Source organism: Lagenorhynchus albirostris, chromosome 16, assembly GCF_949774975.1.
Source record: "Lagenorhynchus albirostris chromosome 16, mLagAlb1.1, whole genome shotgun sequence".
Taxonomy (NCBI): domain Eukaryota; kingdom Metazoa; phylum Chordata; class Mammalia; order Artiodactyla; family Delphinidae; genus Lagenorhynchus; species Lagenorhynchus albirostris.
In genome coordinates, this window is record NC_083110.1 from 73,449,175 (window position 1) to 73,461,666 (window position 12,492).

Genomic DNA, 12,492 nt, shown 5'->3' on the forward strand with positions numbered 1-12,492 from the left:
GCTGCTGCTGGGGGGCCCTCAGTGTGTAGTGAGGCCTGCCGAGCAGGCAGTTAGAGCCCGTGCCTCAACTACTCATGTGGAAGCGGGGTTTCCGTTTCCTTGTTTCCAAATCACTTTACAAAGAGCTCGTGGAAGGATGTTTCCAGGCCTGGCATGCCCTCTCTTAGGAACACACCTTCCAGAGCTTTCCATTCCACCGCACGTCCACCTCTGCTCCTGTTTGCACTTTGAGACCCATGTCCTCTGCGTAGCTGCCTCACTCCCTGGATTCTCAGAAGCTGACGCCTGTGGCTGGTGCATGGCTGGACAGGGGACATCTATCTTTCTTGGCACTGCTGCTCCCAAAGGATATAATTGGCTTCACAGATGTGTTCTGGCTGCAGCCACTCAGGGTGGGGGTGAGGAATCGTGCAAAAGGCTGGGTGCGCGAGGCTTTAAAAAATGGCCACGGGGATAGTGTCCCTGGGGAGACAAAGGAGGTGAGGAAGGGCAGTGCTCAGCGTGTGCCGGCTCCCTGTCCCTGCGGCCAGCTGTGGGGGGCACAGGAATCAAGGCTCGGGGGTCTCTGAGAGTGGGAGCTGCAGGACCGTTACAGCGATGACAGCCTGTGGGTGGCAGATTGTATATGGAAGGTGGCTGCAGCCATCTCTCTCATCTTACCTGCTTTTCTATTATTATTTTATTTTTTTTTTGCGGTACGCAGGCCTCTCACTGCTGTGGCCTCTCCCGTTGTGGAGCACAGGCTCCGGACGCGCAGGCTCAGCGGCCATGGCTCACGGGCCCAGCCGCTTCGCGGCATGTGGGATCCTCCCGGACCGGGGCACGAACCCGTGTCCCCTGCATCGGCAGGCGGACTCTCAACCACTGCGCCTCCAGGGAAGCCCTTACCTGCTTTTCTGTAATGCGGACTTTGCCACACCCCTGCCAAGAGGTAGAGTCGGGTCCCCTCTCTTGAATCTGGGCTGACCTTATGTAACCCAGTGATGCCACAAGACTTTGGAGGCTGGGTCAGAAAAGCCATTCAGCTTCTGCTTGGTCCTCTTGGAAGCCGCAATATGGATGAAGCCAGCAGAATGAAGAATTCTGACTATGCTGAGACTGCGGTGCTGGAGAAGTATGTGAGGTGCTCCAGGCGGCAGCCCCAGCTGAGCTCCTGGCCAACAGCCGGCACCCACGGTGGCCACGTGACAGGCCATCCTGATGTCCAGCCCGCTCAAGCCTGCAGGTGATGCAGCCCCAGCTGACATCTAACTGCTGTGACCACATGAGAGATTCTCAGTGAACTCTGCCTAGCTGGACCCTTCTCAGTTTTCTGATCCACAGAAACATGAGCAAAACAAAATGGTTGGTTTCAGACATTAAGTTTTGGGGTAATTTGCTATACAGCCAGAGTAACTGGAGTGTTCTGGAAGCTTTGGTTTTTACAAGTATATTCTCAAAAACAACTCTAAAACAAAATTCTTTTTCCTTAGTTATATTTAAAATGTTTTAAAAACACTGGGGCGCAGTGAGTAGGTTGTTACAAAATGAATCCCCCCACCCCCCCAAAAGAAAGCCTGAAAACTGTCTAGTAAAAACTTGCAGATGGAGGCAAGAGTAAAATGATAAGGGTGATAAAATGCTGCTTTCTGTTCATGCTCTGTTAGGTACTTTATATTCTTTCATTTTATTTTTACTCCCACACTTTAAGGAGTGCCCATTTTATAGATGGGACGACTGAGGCTCAGAGATGTTAAGGAACTCACTAAGAGCCACACAGCTGGAGCTGGAGTTTGAACGTGGATGGACCTGACACCATAGCCTATCCTGCAGCAGATGGAAGAATTGTTAACGTGGAGAGCTAAATCTCTAAGTCTCCTTTCCTTAAGGACAAGGGCTCAGGACCCTTAGGGATCATTCTGTTCAGTGCTGGGCCCTTCAGGGTCACCTGGGGAGTGTTTTAAGATCCACATATCAGGCCCAGTCCATACCAAGACTGTAGGTCTGGGGTAGGGTGTCTCCAGTGGTGCTGACCCATCTCCATTTGTCACCTCTGGCTTAGCCCAACCTCCCGTGTTGCAGGTGAGGGCACTGAGGCCCAGTGAGGAGAAGTGGCTTGTTCTGAAGCCCAGAACAGCTTAATGGCAGAGCTGGGGCAGAGAGCAGGTTTCCCAGCGCCCAGACGGCATGCTCCCCCGTGTCTCACTTTGGAGGAGGCTTGGAGGGCCGTTAGCAGAAGTTATCTTACACATCAATGACGGGATCTCAGGGCACTTGCAGTAAGATCCTGCAGTAGAAATGTTCTGGACACAGTGCTGAACAAAACAGTCAGGGGCCGGCACTGCTTTCTTCTTGAAATTACATAAATACACGGACGGAGGGACAGAGTTTTAGGACTTAAAACCTCCACTGGGGGGAGAGGGAGGGGAGGAGAGGAAGAGAGAGAGACAGAGAAAGAGGGAGGGATATGTATAGAGGGACACAAAAGACAGGTTGAATTTTAGGTCTCTTGTAGGTACGTGATAGGATTCAGTGTGAGGCTGATCAGACTGAGGGTGTTTTCTGCGGCAGCTGTTCAGAGTCCTGAACAGACATCAGATTCTGCAGTCACTGGGCTCTGAGGGCACAGCCCTGGAGTGACCCCCAGCCTCTGCACCCTCCCAGTGCAGCTGGACATACAAACAAATCATGATCATACAAAGGCCCAAGTCTAGGGTAGAAACCAAGGCTGTGAGACCCCTGATTCTGTCCCAGGGCTGGGATGGCTTTAAGATGACCCACCATCTAGGTTTTTCCTAAGACGGGCTTTTCCGGGGACACAAGACTTTCAGTGCTGAAGCCAGGAGAGTCCTGGGCAAACCCAGACTGTTGGTCACCTGGGTGTGGTTCCCTAGACGAGAGGACAGCTGACCTCCGCGTCCTCCCCATCCTGGTGATGGTACCGCTTTTCCTGGAAGCCCAAGCCAGAGCCCTTGGAATCTGCTTTGACCACCCACCTCCCATGTGCACGTTCTTCCATTCTGTCCTGCCCTTTCCTTCACCCTGCAGCAGTCTCTTGCTGGGACAGCTGCCGTAACCTCCTAACTCTCTCTGCCTTCCCTTCTCTGTTCTGCTGCAGTTCCCCATCTTCGCCGCTATCTGGAATGGGGAGTTTCATTCTACACTTCTCAGTAGAACCAATTCTCAGTAGAACCAATTCTCATTCTACACTTCTCAGTAGAACCAATTCATCATTGGTTCAAAAGCCAAATTCCTTAGCCTGGCACTCAAGCCCTGAGTCACCTGGCCCCTGTTCTCCTTCCGGCCACATCTCAAGCCATTCTGAACTGAATTCACCAGGTGAAGAGCTGAGCTGGAGAGCTGGGAGGCGGCCTCATGGCCAAGAGCTGACAAAGCAAACCTGCAGTCTCTGTTCTTCCCCCCAGGTTTTCTCTTGGTGGTAGTTCTTTTCATCCGCCTGGATGTGTTGGGCTCCCAGGATGTTTGAGGGGTCGGGAGGCGGCGAGATGAGGAGGTGGCTGTTTAGAGCCACCAGTTTCCTGGTAGCAGCCCCAGAATGTACCGCATCCCCCCCTCCCTTCCTTCTTTCCTCTCCTCTGTGTTTCTCTCCTGTCTCTACCTTCTGTCTTCTCTTGAAGCTCAGTCTGCCTCCTGGTGGTGCTGATGGTGGCAGGGTGCCGTCTGGGGGAACGTGGAGGGAAGAACACCGCTGGTTCTTCCTCTGGTCCTGCCTGCTGCTCCCTCACCTTTGTTCCAACTCAAGTCCATTTCGTTCCCAGAGACTGTGCTGCTGGCCTGGCCTTGCCCCAGTCTGAGCCACCATTCTGGACTTTGACTCCCAGTTCACTTTGGATCCCCAAGTTTCTAGAGTCTTTGTATGTCAGCCTCACAGCCGTTCTCTCATGCCCACAATTAGTCTTAGCTGGCCGGTGGTGACAGAAGATTCTACAGTCTTGGTAACTACCTCCATCTTTCCCCGGTTGAAACTGGCCGAGAGCCACCAGCCGGGCAGCCTGTCCCCCCCCCGCCCCCCGCTGCCCAGAGGCCGGATCGTCCGCCTGAGCGCGTGCAGGGCCCACCGTCTCCAGCGCTCAGCCCTCACACCTCTTTCTCTGTTTCGTTTCAGTTTTACGGAGTTCTTGGATCCATTCCAGAGAGTCATCCAGCCGGAGGAGATCTGGCTCTATAAAAACCCTTTGGTGCAGTCAGACAACATACCTACCCGCCTCATGTTCGTAAGTACCATGATTTCATGGCTGATTTGACCGCTCTCCCAAGTATGAACCAAATGGCTTTTCATTTCTGCATTTTCAACCCCTGCTGGTGATGGCAAGCAGCCTGAAAAGAAAAGAGGCGAGCTGCCCATCAAATTAAAATTCAGTTCCAGATCAGGATGGTCGCCGCTTGGTCATGTGAGAAGCAATTGCCCGACACTTTGGAAAAGAAGGGCCCTGCTTACCTGAGCTAAACCCGACTCTTTCCGAATACTTAGAGTAAAATAAGATGAGCAACTAGTGAACAGAGTTTTCTGCTCCATCTGTTTTTAAAAAAACCTCAGTTTAGCTGTACTCAGGTAACCACTTTTCTGGGTTTTGCTGGTCAGTTGACCAGTGATGAGACCACTATGTGTAATTCACCCCTGACAGCATCTCTGGTCCTAGGATAAATGGGCAAGCATCCACATAGCTGGTGGATACACTGGGACATTTTTATCTCTTCGCTCTGCCCCTTGTCGATTACAGTCGCCTACACTTCCTCTACTACGTGCCGGGCCCTCGGTTGAGAGCTTAAGAAAGGATTATCTCATTTAGTCCCACCCGGTATCCCAGTGAGGAAGATGTCATTATTGCCCGAATTTTGCAGGTGCAGACCTGCATCCCAGAGAGATGAGGGAACTTGCCCAAAGCCACACAAGCTAGAGAGCAGCAGAGCCACGACTCACATCCGAGCAGCCAGCTCTGAGCCCTGCTCGCAGCCAGGACGCTGCCCTGCAATCACGAGCCGAGTGTCCAGGACTCCTTGCTGGAGCTCACTGGCTCCTGGAGAATTGCCTTCAGGCCTTTCTGTAGCAGAGGAAGCATTGAAGCTGCCTCTTGTTACAGAGCAATAAGGCAGCTTCTGGATGGGCAGCCGTGTAGCTTGAAGCTTATTCCTATTGAGCAGCCATTGTGTGTCTTGCCTCTGGGAACTTAAATGACTGTTCCAGAGCTTTTATAGAGGACATGAGGAATATTTTTGCATTTTGAAACAAATCCCTCTGATTTTGTGGAGGAAATCTTGTTCACCAGTGATGATTGGAAAGATCTTTATGTCTGCAAACATCCCAGAGTACCCGGAACACTGCATGAGTATCACAGTATTATTTTAATTGCTTTCTCATAATTACTTTAATGCTGGAAAATAAACTGGATTTTTGTAAATATCGGGGAAATTGAAAAAAGTAGGGTGCTTGTGAGTAGGGTATTACCTTACACTTGAGTATTAAAATCAGATTTTTTTCCATTTCTGCTCTAACTCAAATCTTCCATAAATCCTAGAAATAAAGTAACTAGTGTGTGTCTAACTAGTTTACTCCGTGGTTTTAATAGGGGAAGCTTCTGTTGATCACTTGTTTCCGTTTTCAAAGATTTCACATTTCATGTACTGTAAAACCCAGTTTGGAGTGAATGATCATTTGGGATATTGTGAGAAATTTGTGGCTGTGTCCTAGATTTGTGAACAATGGATTGTTTTGAAGGCTAGATAAAAACCCCGCAAATATTCTGGCTGCAGACACAAATAGGATGGAGCACATTTGCATGCTGGCAGTGGAGAGAAGGAGGCAGTAAAGGAGCTCTTCAGTGCTGTGATTCTCGGAGAATAGAGGGGTATTCAGCCACAAACACTGATTCATACCCTCTAGTCTCCTAATGAAATAAGTTCAGCCTTTTGTTTTGTTAATAGTAGTTGATGAATTTCATTCATTTGGTCACAAGATTTAGTACGATTCCATAATAACACAAGGAAAGCAGTAGATACATTTAGAATATGTGTAACACGAGATGAAAAGTGCTTTGTCACCACATAAGTTAGGTTTGTTCTCCTGGGTTTTATTAAGAGTTTAATACAAGACATCATTTGTCTGCTTTTGATCCTTTTAAACCTTCTGGTGTTTATAGAAGAATTTGTAATAGAACATATTTTCACTGTTTTTAAAAAATAGCTTGGTTTCCTTAGAAAGCTCAAATTTCATTATTTAATGCATAAACAGAATCCTGGGATCTCCTCTACTTCTGTTTAGAATGTTTTACTATAAAGGCAAACTTGCTAACTGTCTAATAACCAAAGTGTTTTTTAAAGGCAGCTGCTATAACCCAGATGTTTCTTTATTTGGGAAATCAGTGTCTCTGGAGTTGTGCCTATTTGCGCATGTGCGCGTGCGTGTGCGTATGTGCGCGCGTGTGTGTGTGTTTTAAAGGAGCTACTTGTTCAAATGTCACAAAAATAATATCAGAATGTTAGGGAATTAAGTGAGCAGTAATGACATCACCAAGAAGCCCCTGGCTGGCATCTCCTCTGTCCTTGGCACCATCAGCTGAGGTGACTGTATCTGTCAACATGAAACTTGGGTGTGGTTGGACCGTTTGATTCCAGGAGCTTGTCTCCCTTGATGACTCTGAGCTCCTGTGGACCAGAGAGGCAGGCTGAGCACTCTTTTCTCGCACGCTGCGTCCCGACTTAACATTCCCTGGATGTTCCCAACCATCAGCTGCTTCCTTATGCAAAAGAGGTCATGCTTCCTTTCTGAGTGTGTGGAGGTTATCAGATCATCTTTGAAAGACTACTTTTTGGTGTAGGAAGACTCTCTTGGTGTCGGGTGTTGCTTTTCAGTACTCTCTTTGTGTGTCTGTAGTAGTCGTGTCTTTGTGTGTCCAGAGAACACTCCCAGGAGCTGGATGTGGGTGAGGAAAGCCATAGGAGCTGCAGGTGATGGGAAGTCAAATCAGATTGGACCCCTGCAGGCTCCTGGGGGACACGGTACTCTACAGCAAAGTGGAATCTGGAAAGAGCCGGTGGAGAGGCTCAGGTAAACTTTTAGGGATGCTCATTATCGCCCTCCTCCTTCTCGTCATGGTAGTAACAACCGCAGGCAGCATCTCTTGAGTGCAGGCACTGCGCTCATCGTTTTACAAGCAGCATCTTAGTGAATTCTCTCAGAATCCTCTGAGGTTGGCACTTTCGTTATCCCATCATTTCAGTGGAGAAAATGCAACTGTCGTGAGGTTAAACAGCTTATCCAAGGTTTACAAGCATCAGTGGCTGGGCCAGGATCTGAACGCCAGCAGTCAGAGCGCAGACGGCCTTGGAGCCACTCGCCTGTGCTGCCTCCTTGGGGGCTCAGGTGAGGTGGCCAGGTGGTGAGTGCAGTGTGTCACACACAGAAGAGCAGGTGTAAAGGCACAGACACAGCAGAGCCAGGGCCGCGTGGGCCCCACGAATAGGCATTTGCTTGGAGTGCTGTGTGCTGCAGGGGGCCGAGGGTGGCAGGGATCCAGGCAGATTGTGGACAACTTCATGCAAGTTAATTAGTAGTTCATTCAGCAGAAAGTTACGAAGCACCTTCCTTGAGCCAAGCCCAGCGGTGGGTAGTGGAGGCGCGAAGCTGAATAAGGTGTGGTTTCTAGTCTGGTGGGGGCACAGACATGAACATGAGTCAGACGGTTGAGCATCACAGGAAAGCCCTTGAAGGACAGGCAGGACTCAGGTAGGGAACTGAAGGCATGGTAAGTGTTTCCCAATTTCTTTCCCTGGCTTAAAAAAATATGTACCCAAGACCTGTCCTTTGCCCCTCGTTTTGCTCTGGCCATGATACTGATATGTCCAGAAGATTTACTTCTGTAGAATATCGTTGAGATTGTGTTGATTTGATAACAGGGGTTTCTATTCTGGAATAGGATGCTTCTAAGGAAGATGGAAATAAAGTTAATTTGGGGGGAGGAGGGAAGGAAAGGAGACAAAGCTGGCTTGTGATAGTTTAATTTTTAGACACCTTTGAAAAGCCTTCACTCTTGGCTTTGTGACGGGCTATAATTGTTTGCCCACAGCAGGGCCTTTCCCAGGCATTTGCTTGTCCTGAGTTGTTAAAAGCACCGCGCAGCACACCTTTCTGTCAGATGCTGGGAATTAGGGCACTTTGGGCCCACTGTTTTGTCTGATGTGGTTGAACCCCAGCGACAAGCTCTTCTCTGGCTAGCGCCCTAACATCAGGTGCCCTGGCTTCAGCCCCTTCGGTGGTTAAAAGTGCTTGGCACGTTCATGCCCCTCCCTGCACACACACTGCTCCATGCCTGGCAGATTCCCAGAAGCATGCTGGCCACACAGTGCCTTGTATCAGTGCCCAGGTTTACCCACTGTCTGCGTGTAGCAATGGCCGGGATGGACGGCACTTCCTGTGTTGGTTTCATTGGTGGATGCACAAGGCAGGGCCCTTGCTGGAGACACTGGTCCTGTAGGGCACGGGCAAGGCGCCTGGAGTAATGGGGCTCTTCCCTGCGCCTGACCTCCCTGCACAGATGGGCTGGAGCTTAAAGTGCTCTATTCCCATATGTCTGGTTACAGGATCCTGGCATTGGTCATCTGTTCGCAGGTTTCCCTGGGAACAACAATCAGAATTTCCTGGATACTAACTAACTCTCTGCTGGGCCTCGTGGGTGAGCAGTTGGCAGGGGCTCTAGAGTGGACTGCCTCAGTCCACTCCCAGCTTTGCTAATTACTAGCTTCGTGAATTGGGAAAATCACCTCCCCTCTCAGTGCCTCAGTTTCCTTATCTGTAAAAGGGGGCTTTAACAACACTTTCCTCCCTCCCCAGAGTGTTGAGAGCTTCAAATAGGGTGATAGACTTACAACACTTCACTTAGGGTGTGATCTATAAGAAGCATTCAACAACTACTCAGTGAATTTAAATCCTTGCAACCATGCTTTGCTATGTATATCATCACTATACCCATTTGATAGATGAGAACACTGAGACTGAGACTCAAAGGTGAATAGGTTAAGTGACATACTGAAGGTCACAGAGCTGAAAATATCAGAGCTGGGGCATGAGACTGGTTCTACTAGATCTGAGTCTGTTCCCCACGTTCATTTTGCTCCACAGGAGCTCTGGCTTCCTTGCCTGTGGAAGAGCATCATGCAAAACCAGCCACATCCCAGGCTCTGCTTAATGACTTTTATATGTTATCTTGATATGTGGGTGCTGTGTAGCACATTTGATTAGCAGTTTACGAGACGTTCTTTGATACAAGGTGATCTCACGCTCAGTTTCCCCATCTGTAAGATGAGGCTGTGGGGCTAAGCTCATCACTCTGATTCAGGACTCCAGCCCAGGTAGCACGGCAGCCCAGATCGGAGCGTCATGGTCCCAGTAGCTGCAAGCAGTTGTGTGTTCCCTTATCTCCCTGAGTTCCAGTTTTGTTTTCTGTGCAAGGAGGATGTTTCCCCTAACGGAGTAGCTAGAGGATTAGACAATGTGTGGAAAGGCCCTAATACACAGTAGGTGCTTAATCCATGACAGCTGCCACTAACACTTCTATGACTTATCCATGTTCCTGGAAACAAGCCCCATTCTTTCCTTCTCCAGCTCCAGAGTAAAGGTGTTTACCATGCTTTATTAATGCTTCTTGCTTCTGAGGTGAGAACTGCTACAGCACGGGTTAGAAGCACAGAGCTTGATTTAAACAGACTGAGTGCAAATTCCCACTTTACCACTTATTAGCTGTGTGACTTTTAGCAGGTTGTTTAACCTCTCTGTGCCTTAGTTTTCTATCCATTAAGTAAGGAGCCTGCTTCCTAGGGTTGTTGTGAGGATTGAATGAGTTAATTTACCGAAGTGCCTGTAGCAGACCATGTCATTAGTGAGTTTTCGGAACATGTCATTAGTGAGTTTTCAGAAGAGCAGCCCTTTTCTCATAACTAGTGGGGAAAACTCAAGCACAGAGAAGGGGTCAGTATGCTCCCTGCATCCTGAAGCAGTGAGTGGCTGGAGTTCATTGTCCTGGTCTCTCTCAGGTCCCATTTAATAAGCACAGACGATTAACTGTCTTCCCACTGGGCCATTCCCAGGATTTTCCAATTTTTTTAAGCCATGGAAACATTAATCTAAGGGAAACAATCCCAGGGGAAATTTTGCCTGTCCCTTTCTGTGCTCCATCTCCACACCTGTTTGGAGGTAGAAGTAACCACTCCCACCCCTGTGTCTCTGTGTCCATCTTCATCTCCTCCATGGGCTTGGGCAGCAGAACAGTGCCTTCTAAAGGCGTTTGTCAGAACGTGGAAGGGACAGGCATCGGTTTAACTCAGTCCGGTTTGCTGAGTGAAAGTGGGGTGCTTCTTTTTTCTTCATTCTTTCACTCGGTTCAGAGGTGCTTTTGCCCCGGAGGAAGTTGTTTTCCTAACGTGTTGGCTTCTGGGGCTCATCTCTTAATTCCAACTTCTGGTTGAAAGGGAGTTATAAAAAGTTGGGGGCAGCAGGTGGTAAATGTAAGTAAGTCTCTGTCCTGATCTGAGGACTGCGCTGCCCAAGGATACGGCAGATATGTTCCAGGAAGAAGGAGCGAGACCAGAACCCAGATGTCGTTAGCATGAGAGGAGCAGAGAAAGACCCCTGACAGTCACGTGCAGACATTTCTGTTGCGGCCGCCTGGGCGGGGGCTGGGACCCTAGCCTGGTGGCTGCAATTCCTCACCTGCGAAGCTCGTGAGATGGGAAGCCCTGGGCCCTCCTGGTGCTTAGCCTTGGCCCAGGAAGCAGTTTGTCCTTGGTTCTAGGAGACAGACCAACGTGCATCTCCCTAGGAGAGTTAAAGTGCTGTCTGGTTGGGCAAGTCTGGATGGGGATGTAATTAAGAGCGGGAGAGCTAAGGCAGCGAGCAGTGCTAAGAGGGACCCCCTTGGCCTTGAAGCTGTGAGCTTGGAGCCACCGGGCAGCTCTGATGCCTTCCCCGGCTCCGACTCCCGGGCTTGGAGCCGCGGTCTCCCACACGGCGCCCCATCTCCTGTTTGGTCACCACAGTCCTGCTCGGGATCATCTCCTGTAGGCAGCCTCTGGAGCCTTGGAGGGAAAGTCTTCCGATGCATATTTTCTCTGCGGTTCCATTTCTGTGTAACCTCAGACCATGCCAGCTCGGGTTGTCCTACGGTGTTTCCTTCGGTTCTCCGTTCTCATCTTTAAGGTGTGACTGTGGGTGGGGTCATTGCAGCTCTGTTCACTGTTCAGTGAGCTGCTTTCTCCTGTTTGGGGTGGTAGCTGGTCTCTGGTGCCCAAAGGGAGAGGAAACAGAAAGCTCAGGACTTCTTTGACCTCGACCGTAACTTCGGACTTACGTAAGCAGGGACTTCAGCCATTGCTCTCTAAACACTGAATGTGTGAGTCAAAACTGATGCAGTGTTTCTCAGTCCCCAGCATCATTTGAGATGCTTGTTACACAGCATGCTTGTTCTTAACTCACAAGCGAGTGTGGCCTTTTTGAGTCGCCCCTGGGGAAATCCCCTGCTTCAGTTCTGAATCTTCTCTTAGAGCTGTGTCACAGTCTCTTCTGAACACCCTCCGTGGTGATAGGACTTGCTGATGTGGCGTTTTAATAGCCAAGTCATTCGGGGCCACTGCCGATAAGGAGGCTCATCAAGCCGGTTGCTACCATTTGTGCTCAGAAAGAAACCAGCCAGTAAGGAGAAGCGTTTTCACGTCTCAGGAACTGGCTCTGAAGACAGCTCCCAAAGAGGAGCTCCCAAGATGCTTTGAGCTCTGGCAGTCTGGCTGTAGCAAGTGTGCAGGGCCTCCGAAATTATTTTGAAAGACTGTGCATTTGGATGAATTCTGTTTTTTAAAAAAGGAGAGTATCTTCTAGCCATGCGTTAGTCTTGGAAGGCCCCTCTCCAAAGAGTGACACCGATCAGAGCCCAGGTGGAGATTTCCCAAAGTGGGAATGCTGTTTGGTTGATAGTGGCACACCTCACCGCTCCCACCACCATCTGTGAGCCAACTGTAGATTTGTGAGATATTTAATCCCTTTTGATTGTTATCCTGAGACGTTATAATCATAAGGAAATAACATAAATACCTTTTTTTGGATTGTTGGAATGTTGAAAACAATGTACTAATTATAGAATGCTGACTAAAGATTAGACATGAGAGGCAGAAAACCTGACCTCCAAAGCTTGGCCTTGCTACTCACCAGCTGTGTGTCCTTGGGCACATCATGTAGTCCCTAAGCCTGGCAAGGAGTTGTCACAAAGCGAGCGTGAGGATTTAAGAGACTCCAGTACCTGACAGTACCCAAACATAGTTCCTGCCTCATAGAAGGTTCAGTAGTGAGTGTCGCTTGCATCTGAATCCCACCAGCTTGGTTCATTAAGCGCTTACTGCACTCCCAAGTGCTTTGGTCCAGGGGAAGAAAGGGGGTGGAGGAAGGGAAGAGGAGAGACTTCATGGAAAAGGACTAACCTCTGCTTTGCAGTGGAAATGAATATTCGACGA

The 12,492-nt window shown here is 49.4% G+C and overlaps 1 protein-coding gene across 7 annotated transcripts in view; it reads left to right on the top strand.

The window, feature by feature from the left end:
- PLPP4 (phospholipid phosphatase 4) overlaps positions 1–12,492 on the top strand; it is a 459,170-nt gene that overhangs the window by 307,827 nt on the left and 138,851 nt on the right. For all 7 annotated transcript variants that reach the window (XM_060125674.1, XM_060125667.1, XM_060125670.1 and 4 more), the window contains exon 2: positions 4,106–4,214. In XM_060125674.1, coding sequence (XP_059981657.1) covers positions 4,106–4,214 — 109 coding nt within the window. The remainder of the gene's footprint in view (positions 1–4,105; positions 4,215–12,492) is intronic.